Genomic DNA, 11785 nt, shown 5'->3' with positions numbered 1-11785 from the left:
CCATCCTCACTTTGGATCAGGTAATGAATGAGCAAAAAGTGAACTCTGCCCTCTCAAAAGGAGAAGTTGCAAATGTAAATCCCTTATAGAAAGCTTTTGCCCTTCCTATCACTGCAAAGACTCTTCTTGGCTTCCACATACTGACCAAGCATAAAATAGTGAATAACATTTATTTTTGAATTTATGGATTGAGTTCACAGGGATTTTAATAGYGCTGGGGTTATGGAAGTGCTATTTTAATAAGGACCACAGATCATGGGCCCAAATCCTTACCTTTACCTCAAGGACTTGTAAACTCAACTATTTAACTCAAATCTCTTTATTGGGGGCCTTAGAATGTATCCACCTGGAGGCTGGAAAACYGAAAGGTAGAAGGCTACGCAAACACGGAGTGAGGGAATTTAACCAGCAGGAATGTGGCCTATAAAATTAAACTTCAAGAACTGTTTAAGAAAAATTAAAGCTTGTGCAACAGCTGGGGTTTCTCTACACATTAGTTTCTTAGTGACTCCAGTGTTATGGTTCTTGTTAATATTGATTTCATTTTTGAGATCATCTTCTGTAGTGCTTCAAGTTTTACTGTARTTGTAAAGGACAAAATCGTGATTCATTCTGATGTGCCTTTACACCATACAGCATGATTCCAACCCCTTTATCATATTAGTATTTATTTGGGGCCTAAAAAAAAATCGTAGATTCAAACTGCACCCCAAACTGCCCTAATCTGAACTGCCAGAAAATCCCAGTTTCAGACCTGATGATCAAATATCCCTGGAGTTTATGGCAAATATTCAGGAACAAAAATAGGGGTGTTTCTTTCCAGTGGATATGTGAGAGTGATGCCAACACAACCAAAAATGCTCTTGTGTGGTGGGGAGAAGAAAAGACCAAACTTTGTTTCAAACTCACATAGACCTGCATATTATTCCTCTAGAATCTGGCCTCATTTTGCCTGCTCTTGACCTCAAAGGTTCACCTCCTAAGCTTTTAAAATAACTTGCTACTTAAATAATTTGAAATCTAAGTTCTTGCGAAAAAAAGTGATAATTTCATCAGGCTCTAACAGCATTCAGAAATGGTGTTGACTGCATTTTCTAGATATTGAAAGAATTTTAATTTCTTTTAAGTGTCTGGAAACTTTGGGTTGTCTGTGTTACTAGATCAGTTAGCATTTCAGTTATATCCAACCTAAACCATTCAAGAAAAGCTGAAAAGTAGAAAAAAATTACAGGAGATGGAGGAAAACAGGTTAATAGAAGTTTAGGACATAGTCCTAACATGGGAACACCAAGGATGTTACAGCTTCTGCTAACTTGCAGGCAGAACCACTCATGCTTAATATTTTGCATGCTCAGAGAAACRTAGATATGAAGAGACCTGCAAAACCTGATTACTGGATTGCACATTGTTGTGTGGTGACGGTTATGACTCTACCTGCAAACCTGCAGATGCCAATAATACTGCTCACATCATGACAGATGACACCTCTGTAAGACCAGAAATCTGGTGATGAAGTCAAAACATCAGGATTCTTTACAGTGGCATGAATTGCCATTTCAGGAACTGGATTTTTACAATGGTTTTGAAAGTATGGCCCTTATGAGCACAATGCTCATATCACATATGGATTRATGGGAAGCAGTGCAGGATTCTGGGGTTAAAGGGTGCTGCTGAAAACTTCTGGGACAGCAGAACCCGACTGCTCATCTGGACCTGTGATCTGTTGCATAGCACTGTGTTCTACAGACTCCGTGCCCTCTTCATCCAAAAATGTTGTTTCATAAGTCTCCACACGTATCCTATGGACATCCTGCCTTKGTTCCTCACACTTGCCTTTCCCATCCTCTGGAAGGCTGGATGCATGAGGTACGAAAGTGCTCCGAGACCCATCCATGGGAATCTTCACCTGCTCGCTGGAGGTAGSTTCTTGAGACAAATCTGGAGATCTCATGAGGTGCTGGGTGTAGACACCTTCCGACAGAGAACCCGCCTGAGTCTCGCTGTGCACGCGCAGCCAGCGGTGCTGCCGGCCGAAGTAGTTGTAATGTTGGTGTTTCCCCAACTTTTTTTTCCCTAAAAAGCCCAGTGGCTGCTTGGAGCTGGAGGACTTGTCCACGCTTTTTGGCGTCAGCCCTGACATGGTCAGACTGCTCATCTGCTCTGTGCAGCACTCAGCACTGCTGTCCAAGGCACCRCACTCTGTCAGGGCTTCACTCAGTGCCAGGCAGGGTTTCACATCGTGGGCCTGGAGCACGTCGGGTGCGCTGCCACCCAGGCCACTGCCAGCCTGCTGGGAGATGTCCTGGGATGASGAGTAAATCAGGTCTAATTCCCTCGGGCTCAGTGCGTCGCTGGAGTCGTAGTCGCTGTCGGTTGGGAGGAACACCTCGGAGCAGCCTTCTTCATCCGAGCAGGGCTGGGAGTCTGCAAGGACAACTGGTTAACACTAACAAGACAAGCAGGAGAAAGTGCTTAGGTGTCTTTTATGTGGTTTTTGTCATAATTTTAAATGTATAGTCGTGGAAATGTATGTGTGTTTCATCAGTGGAATTGCCATGGGCCGAGGTGACAAAAAGGCAGTCGRGGAGAATTTATCAGGGAGGAGTTACCGATGTGTTGGACAGGTGGTGCCGTAATTAGGAAAACCAGAAAGAATTAAATTATTATATTAAGGACAGGAAAAAAAGGGAATTCGAATTGGAAATAAGTTCTGAAAGGATCTGTTTTTCCTTATCTTGCTTTCACTAAATTTCACAGACATGGAGATTTGGGAGAGAGAAAATCTCTAATCCAATTTCTGTTTTTATTAAAGATGCCAGTTGAGTTACCCTAGATTTATATCTGTGTAACTGTGGGCAGAGGGAAACTGTGTGGTAGAAGGCTCAACATGGAGGTTGATGAACAAAAACTGCCATTTTGCTCATCAGGTGCACTATGTGTGTTCAAATCCCAAAACAGACACATRTAATTCAAATGTGGCACTGAAATCACGGCTGTCATTTGGCTCCAGAAGGATCAATAAGATAATAAATAGTGTCCTGTGTGATGGAATGGATTGATGCTCTGTTGGCCTGGATAGTTTATCTTAGATTCCAGGAATTAAACATAGATTTTATATAGCACTGAYTGTTCATGTGGAACTTGTGTAAATTGCCATAGAGTCCAGCACTGATGAATTCAGGGTGTGCAGGACAAGATAACGCTGCAGTTTGCACAGTGCCAGAGCTAAGGATTATTCTGAATTCATGGTCTGTAATAAAAGGAAAAACATCTCAGGGAGGGGGGCTGAGAAAGAACACCAGTGTGTGATGGAGTGGGGCAAAGCACCAGCCTCTTCAGGTTTCTTTTCTCTTAATCTAATGAAACCTAATCAGAATAGATTTATTAATTTTCCTTAACTGTACAAAAGTGCCAGTCTGAAAAAACCTCAAATTATTATTACCATATTATTACCAAAATGGTCATGACAGTTGTTTAATGTAGCATCKGTTGCTTTTGTTTCTACTGTTTCATGTACTTGTTGCTTAAAGACAGCTCAGCAGAATGATGGYGTATTTCTGCCTCCAAAATCCTTATTCTGTTAGCAAAATGAGTGTTACTGTTTCTTTTGCTTCATCTTTATTTGCTGTGATCCATTTCTTTAATCGCTTTAATTTCTGGCTATGCAGAGAAGGAATAATGGTCAGTGAGGTGGGTAGTTATTTGTGTAATTTGTGTAATTTAAAATGCTTGTCTAAAACAATGAGAACCCTGAGTATGTGGAAACAGCTGTTAAACAGCACTATTGGCATTRAAATTTGCTCTATCAAAACAAAACAAGAGGGTTGTAGGAAGGCTTAGGAGAAAAGCAGAGGAGCAGGCAAAGCCTGGAAAGAAAATGGCTGCAATATCAGAAAAACAGAAGGTGGCAAATGGAAACTATGGAAAAATCTGAGTTAGATTCTGTCAAATTAATGAAAACTGTGGGGAAGGATAATAGATACATGAGTGATAGGAATGGGTCAATAGTTTTTGCTTAGCAACTCATGTTTCATTGATCTAATAAAACTCTGAATGTGTGCACAATTAATACACAGCCATCCTCAGAGCTCTGAAGAGCTTTTGATAATGTTCTTTACCACAGGCTCTGCAGCATGAGGCTGGAATTGGGATGAAGAGAAAGCTCCCTCCATATGATAATAGCAGACAGTTGGTGTAGGCAACAAATGAAGCAGTCAGCTTTCACCATGGATGGATTTTACTGGAATTCTGGACATCATGGAGAAGCCAGTGACAGCACTTGTCCCTTCCAACCTGTTCATTAAATGATCTGGAACAGTGAGGTGACAAAGTTGGCTGATGATGAGCAGTTATTTTGAGTAGCTGAAAGTAAAAAATTATTGTAAAGATTGTAGAAGGATCTTGGAATATTGAGTGGCAAATGACTGGTAAAATGATTGTTAAAATACTTGGCTGGTAGGAAAACGTCTTACTCCTTTTATAAAAAGATATAGAAGAACTGTTACAATTAGAAGTGTGTTCAGAGATTGTGCTTGGTGAACAAACTAAAAATTCTCTTACCACTCACAGCTTTTCTCCTCTGGAGTCTAGGCTCAGGGGAAGGGGGAGGTGAAGGAAGACAATCTAGATGTGAAGAGGTGGAGCTCAGTTTCTTTTGAGAGTGTTCTTCTGAAAGATCCACAAGCTTCTTTATGGGCAGGCCTGCTGCTGGCTGCTTGTATCTTGCATACTGCAGGGCTTCTGTGATCCACCTCATGTCCCTCCAGATCTCATCAGTTTGCTGTGGAGGGAAAAATAGAAACAAAATACCACTATGTCTGAGTATTAATTCTACCTAGGTGTGTACTTTCTTCAAGTATCCAAATAAGTGTGTGGTCACTGCCAAGAAAGAGCAGCAGGATCCCCTAAAAGGACATTCAGATTGAGGTGGTCTGAACTGATTTTRGTTAGGAGGTAGCTCAGTTAAGAATGTGTAGTTAGGAGGAGTGAATCCAGACCTAAAGTCTGACATGGAAAGAAAATGAGAATTGTATTTTGATGGAGTAAAACCTTTGATTATTTTGTAGCTCACCTGGAGATCGGTCTGATTCTGTACTGTTCTGTTTTTAACAGTTGAAGAACATACACGTGTGGGTGCATAAATGGAGGGCAGGAGCACAGCTCTGAGCCAAACTGCAGCTTCTCCCTTACCATTTTGTTCTGCATAYATTTTAAAACTATAAATCTACAAAAGCAGTTCTAGCACATGCCTGTTGATGGCAATAAGAGACAAGTGCCTAAATCAATAGCAAGATGTAGCTTTGCAGAGAGGAAAGATGCTGTTTAATGTGGGTCTGAAGAATCTTTTGATAATGGAATACTTTCAACATCTTTTAATATCATCTTCAAGCTCYTCAAGATCTTTGATGGCTGAGTGAATGTTGCAGCCCTCAGACGACAGTAGCTGTGAATAAATACCCTCCTGCTGCAGTGTCCTTTCTGGAAATTCCCTCATACTTTTCCTACAGATGTTTCTGCATTTGAAGTGAGCCTTCCTATTAATATTGTGGTGCTTGAGGAAATCTGCTTTGTAGTTCCACAAGCTGCATTCTGCAGGAATGCAGTGAGAACCCTGGGTCAGTAATGGAGAGGTAAAAGTGAGGGGTACTCTGTGCAGTGATAATTGTGAAAAGGGGAGTGACAGAGGGATCAGAGATCCTGCAGACTGATACTCTAAGATGACTYCTCTTAGCTGGAGGTACTTCACAAAATGCATATTCAAAGTGTGACATTTACTCCCAAGGGATACTGCAGATGCCAGATTTGCTGGGATAGTTCCTGATGAGCCATGTTGGAGACAGGATAATGGATAGATAGATTTTGGTTTTGACCTAGTGTGGCCATTTTTTATGTAAAGGTGAAATCCAGTGATGTCAGTGCAAGCCCTGGCACTGAGTTAATTTGAGCTAAGAATATACATCAATAAGAATAGCAAATGGTTCAGAGATTAATTCATAATCCTGCATYATTTCAAGACTTCAGTGTAGCTCCRTGAAAAGAATGCCAGTTAGCAAACATCTMACCTATTTGACTTCAGAGATTTTATACATCCTTTCTGTGATCCACCCTCAACCCCAAACAARAACCATCCTGCATGCACTTTATTAAAATGCAGATCCTGTTTCAGGCAATCCAGGTTTTGCCCCTGATGCCTTTCTGCAGGACATGGTAATGGATTGTGGTTCTTTTAAATTTAGGAACATTTTAAGCATTACGTGATMTAAATTACAGCTTAATTTCAGTTCTAGTTTCAGTGTCTGTAGATTTCTTTCCTTTCTGTGTAACATTCTGGTAAAGACTCCAAGTACCTCATCTTCTGGTTGGTTTTTCTTTTCTTCTTTTTTTTTAATAATTTTTTCTTCTTCTTCTTCTTTTTTAATAATTTTTACTTTTCTGTTGCCCTCTGAATCCTTTTCAGAACTGCATTTATATAGACTCCCTTGCTCTTTACAATGTTTGGTTTGTGTAGTGACTTCAACACTGTCTTAGATCTGGGATCACACAAATGCTCTTGCGGTTTCGTGGTCACCRCTGAAGATTGCGGTATGTGGTGGGCTGAGATATTTTTGCCAATAGGTGGAATACAGCTGGTTTTCATTTGAGAGGAAACCTGACAAGCCTAATACACTGTCACAATAATTCAGCACGAAACACTGAAGTTTAAAATGTTCTCCCATATTTTCCCAGAGTAGATATGTGACTCAAACACTTTGGAGAAGAGGAACACAGAACTGTCTATATGGTACCTGCATATTAATATACAAATGGTTATTTTTGATGTGAAGGATAAAAAGTTTTCCAAATTCTCCTGCACACTGTGAGAAAGCTGGATTTTCTGAGTGTGAGAATGGGAGGTGATTGAGAGGTCAAAGTACAATGGATCGTTCATCTCTGCCCTGCTGCAGGTTACCAAAAGCTCCAAATGGACAAGGTAAAGCTGGTCTGAATGCAGAATGAAGAACAATGGGAGTATTATCATATTGTTCATAATTCTGGAGGGCCAAAYGTATTGTCAATGGGACAAATGGTTGTCCTGGCCCCTATTCCAACAGAAGATAGCTTGAATATTAAGAATAGAGTAATACGTGTGTAGAATGTAAAATTATCTACACCTCTCTTGTAGAAAGACAGGCCAACCATGCCCACAGACATACTCTGCAAAGGTCATGAGCTTTATCTATAAATAACCAAAATGGTTTGCAAAAGGAAAGGCTTTGCTGTGCTACACAAAGGGGTGTAGTTCAAAGAGCCCTGAATTGAATAGGTGAAGTCTTGATTTGGGAACAGCACAGGAAAATCACAGTGAGAGGCAGAGCATAAGCAAATTWTTCAAGTGTGGTAACATTGGTGATCCTTCTGCACTGGGGGACTGAAGCAGGGCCTCTGCRTGGTGCTGGCCAGGCTCACAGCTGCTTTTGGGGCCAGCTTGACATCTGAAATGCTGAGCTGAGTGTGTTATTGTTGGTGGGGATTGTCTCCTCAGCCTAGTCTGAATTCTCATTTTAACTTTTTTTAATTGCTACCTTATCGCTGTGAAAAAGGTCCTCAATTCATGCAAGCAAAGAAAAACTCCAACCCAAATGAATGCCCAGACATGGTGCTAGCTTACCTCACGTTAGATGGGAGGGARTTTTACAAGCAGACTGACACATTTCTTTATAACAGTCTAGTRTAGCTGTCATTTGATTTTACCCATAAAAATCCTTCCATAAAAGCAACAACTAAGGAAAGCATGTTCTGGGTTTGAATTTCATAAAAACAGAATTGCACTTTTGATACAACTGCTCCTTTTATGATGTCTGTGAATAATTCTCCATTTAGATTTCAAATTACAGCCCCATGCAATTTTTAAGAAAGCCACCTTAAAATCTCCTTGGAATAGTCAGAAACAGACTATTACCTGTATGTAGTCTATAACTTGCTGGTGTCTTTGTTTGGCTGCAGCGACTTCACTGTCTGAAATTGCTTCCCTCAGGGATTGCTGGGTTTTCAGAGAGTCCAGCTCTATGACTGCAGAAAGGCGGCAATACAGGCTTATAAATTTTTCCTTGTAACAGCAAAAATGAACTGTGAAAAGACCAAGTGCAAAGGAAAATTGTTACATTCTGGTTATGAAATATGAAATCCTTAGCTTTCAGAACACAAATTTTATTAAATGTAAGAACTGACTCTGGATGGGTTTCTTTAAGCTAGAAATAAATGATACAGGCTTCAGTTCTCCACTGATTTACACTGGATTTACTCTGTAACTTCACTGATTTCAAAAGAGTAATTTCTAATTATATCTAAGTGAAGGGATAATCAGGTCTTTAGTATGCAGCTCCAGAGGCTATCTTGCCCTTGATAGYATTAATCAGAAAGGCTGTTTCTGAGGCTTTTATAGCTCATCATTTCTTTTATCAAGAAAGTAGTGACATGACTGGAAAATGAAACTCGTCTGTTATTTTTTTTTTTTTTTAATTGAGTGTTTCAGAAAAAAAAGCATCATTTGGAAGGCTGATAACTTTCTCTTGGGTTAAGCTGGCTTAAATCAGGAACTTCAATGTAAATGACCTAGCAGTGAAAGCTTTGCAGTGATATCACAGTTTGGAGAAACAAAACTCTTTTAGATGTTACCACACATCATCCTCTGCACTCTTCTGCAGAAGGGAAASACAGAAAGTTCAGGCATGACCTCTTGTTTTGTGTAATTTGACTTTGGGGCAGCACAGAACTATCTGAGCTGTACCAGAGGCAGAACAGCTACAGTGCCATGGAACTTTACAAATGTTAATTTACCTGGCGTGTTAAAGCTACATTATTCCAGAACCTGCCACTGCTCAGGCAAACCCCAGCAGTTACCACTACAAATGTCAGTGCAGACAGAAAATTGCTGAGGGAGAACAAGTTTCGAGAAATACTTCCCCATTCATTGGTGCTGCAGTAAATGCAAACACACAGCATGATCTTGTWAGAGCAGCGAGTGCCAGTTGGATTTACTGCTGCTGCTCTTCTGGACTGGGGCATGGCATTTGTCAGGGTGTTCCAAGTGTAAAATGCATAAATTCTTCTCATCATAAATATTAAAAAAAAAATAAAAACAGTGTCCCATGTCTACTTATCCCTCACAAACAACATGATTAGAATAATTGAGAAGAATTGGTCAAACTAAGACATGCAATCACAGAAACATTTGTTAGCATCAACAACAAAGGCCTGATCAGAACATAGAAATTGCAGAAAAAAAAGTGAAAGAAAGAATTCTACCTCCTGGTTTCAGCAATGCCTAGATATTGCAGGGATCCAGTGTGAATAGTGTGTGGTCTTACAGTACATATGCCATATGTGGTGGACTCTTGAGTGAATTACAGCCGCGGTTTCGGCTCCAGTGCTGAAGTTTCGAGCCTTTGTGGTTTTAAAGTCAGACCCTTTAATGTTACTTTAACAAATGTTACTTCAACGTAGTCTTTTGTGGTTATGCAATTATATAGTTGGTACCCACCAGCTAATGGGGAATGGAAGCTTCTAATATTTGAGATGTGAATCACAGTCACTTTATAGAACATCAGGGATACATATATAATAAGTCATATTGAAATGTCATCTGCCTTTGGCCAGAGGATTGCTTACTTAAAAAAAATACTCAAAAGTAAATTTCAGCTCCCCATAGTGTTTTCTCCACCATGAACTGCYTTCCACTGCAGCATCACTGAACACAGAGGGCTGCACCTGGAGTGCTTTTGGGRGATGGTTCTGTTGCATGTTTACCTGCAGCACACCACCCCGTGCAGGGTTTATTGCTTTGCCAGCCTGATGCAGACTGTGTCCCACAAAGGAGACACACTCCTGTCCCTGGCCTGTGTGCCACCTAATGAGAATAGTCTGCACAACCTCCAGTGAGGAGATTAATTGCAGCAGAGATGCTCCATGCATTAATCTGCACAGCAAGGCAGCAGGGCCCTCTCATCAGGAGAGATGAGGTGCCCCATGCACAACAGGCTTCAGGGTGGTACAGCAGAAGATAAAACATAAGAAGATAAAAGTGTGGCTTTAGKGCACTGCAGCCATGGCCGTGTGACCCAAAGCACTGAGCTAACTCTTCTCATTCTACTACATTAGCTTTCCTTTGAAGGGGTAACTTTTCCTTGGCAGAATACCCCATGCATTGTGTGGCTGTGCCACTCATAATTTCATGGCAGCTCAGCTGGCACCTGTCCCTCCACAGCCAGCAGAAACCCCCAGAGCTGTCACAGGCACCAGTGTGTGTACAGTCCTGTATTCCTGCCTGATCCCAGTGAAGTTTGTGTTGCTGGGTGATGGCAGCTCATGGATGAGTTGAGTGCAGAAACACAGGCAAGGAAAGACACTCCATTAATATCTAATCTGCTACAGAAGTGACTTGAACAGCACTTGGAACACATCACAGGAGATAGGAAGGTCACAAAACACCTCTGAGGGACATCAGGAGGGCACAGTTGTCCCTAAGGACCTTTCCTGCAGTGGCTCCTGGTGCACAGGCCCCATCAGTTTTGGCTCATCTTTTCCTCTTCTCCAAGGCAGAGGAAAGAAAGATCCCCCGTTTTACAGGCCAGAAGGAAACAGAGCAGACTGATGTGTAAGGCTCAGCAGCCCCCACACTTTAATATTCTTTCTAAAAAGAACTATTAAGTCTTTATGAGCTGCTTTTATGTGGAACCTTTTCTCTGTGGACTAAAGAAGAAGAAATGAGAAATAGAGGACCTTGAAGCTAAAGCATCTTATGCCTTCTGTGAAACAGCTGGAAAACTCTGTTTTGGGGAATTSTTACCCAGTCAGCAATGCAGTGGAAGAAGGGAGCTGAATCTGCTACAGCACAAGATTTGCTCCCCAAAGAAAGAGATTCAAGTCCAGTGCTTTGGCAGTTTTCACAWCAGGCTTTTGCTGACCACAGCAATAGGAAGGCTCCTGCATTTTCCCAGGAATCAAAAGGAAAAAGATGCCCCTCATGTGAGAAAATCTCTTCAGACCTTTCACAAAGCTGTGAAGGAGTCAGACCTCGAGTGGGACCATCTGCAATCAGGATCTGCAAAGATTCCCATTACAGAACCAGCGATTATCCTTGTGACAGCTTAGAGAGATGTTTTTGGCACCTCCTCTGGCACTCCAGCCTTGCTGTGTCGTGTGTAATTTCTCTGTGTTTTAACGAACATCATCTTGCAGAGAAGCTCGCAGACACATAGTGGATAACTGTGGGCTTTGCTCTCTGCTTTGCATTTCAATAACGATGGCTACAGTATATGCTTTAACCACCCTGCTCCCTCTGTAACTTGTACACAGTTATAGGGAGTGTTGTTGCCAAAGCCATCATGTGATTTATTGACTCTCCACTGGGACAAGGGGGAAAACAGATACAACTTTGTGATTTTATTATAAGGAGACTGGGTTAATATTTCTAGGTGAAGCAAGCTACTATACCGAGTTCAAACATCTGAAGAGGGAGGTTAAGAAATCCTGAGTGTGGGGTGTAAGGATTATTCTGTCCTGGGGCAGTGCAGACGTCGTCTGAGGCGGGGAGCAGGAGAAGAAAGGAGACATTGTGACCCAGTTCCAACACCTCCTGTGTGTACAGACGGAAGTGCTTAGCCTGTACAGGGACACGCGCGGGGGAAGGAATAGGAGAGAATTACAACATGGCACTTATATAAACAACACCCCAAATGATATAAAACATTAAAGAAAATTTGCACAACATCAAGCTCGGAATTTTTATAAAACATAAATATTTGGG

At 41.4% G+C, this 11785-nt stretch overlaps 1 protein-coding gene across 1 annotated transcript in view; it reads right to left on the bottom strand.

Annotated features, from left to right (window-relative positions):
* Positions 1-1657: 1657 nt before the first annotated feature.
* ANKFN1 (ankyrin repeat and fibronectin type III domain containing 1) overlaps positions 1658-11785 on the bottom strand; it is a 56308-nt gene continuing 46180 nt past the window's right edge. The window contains exons 14-17 of the mRNA XM_057368796.1: positions 11473-11641; positions 7940-8106; positions 4561-4780; positions 1658-2424 (exon numbers count right to left, since the gene is read on the bottom strand). Coding sequence (XP_057224779.1) covers positions 1658-2424; positions 4561-4780; positions 7940-8106; positions 11473-11641 — 1323 coding nt within the window. The remainder of the gene's footprint in view (positions 2425-4560; positions 4781-7939; positions 8107-11472; positions 11642-11785) is intronic.

The sequence above is a fragment of the Malurus melanocephalus genome, unplaced genomic scaffold (genome assembly GCF_030028575.1).
Source record: "Malurus melanocephalus ecotype Western Australia unplaced genomic scaffold, MMel_1.1 scaffold_98, whole genome shotgun sequence".
Taxonomy (NCBI): Eukaryota; Metazoa; Chordata; class Aves; order Passeriformes; family Maluridae; genus Malurus; species Malurus melanocephalus.
Note: the sequence above shows the minus strand (reverse complement) of the source record. Positions and strands in the feature narration are given on the sequence as shown.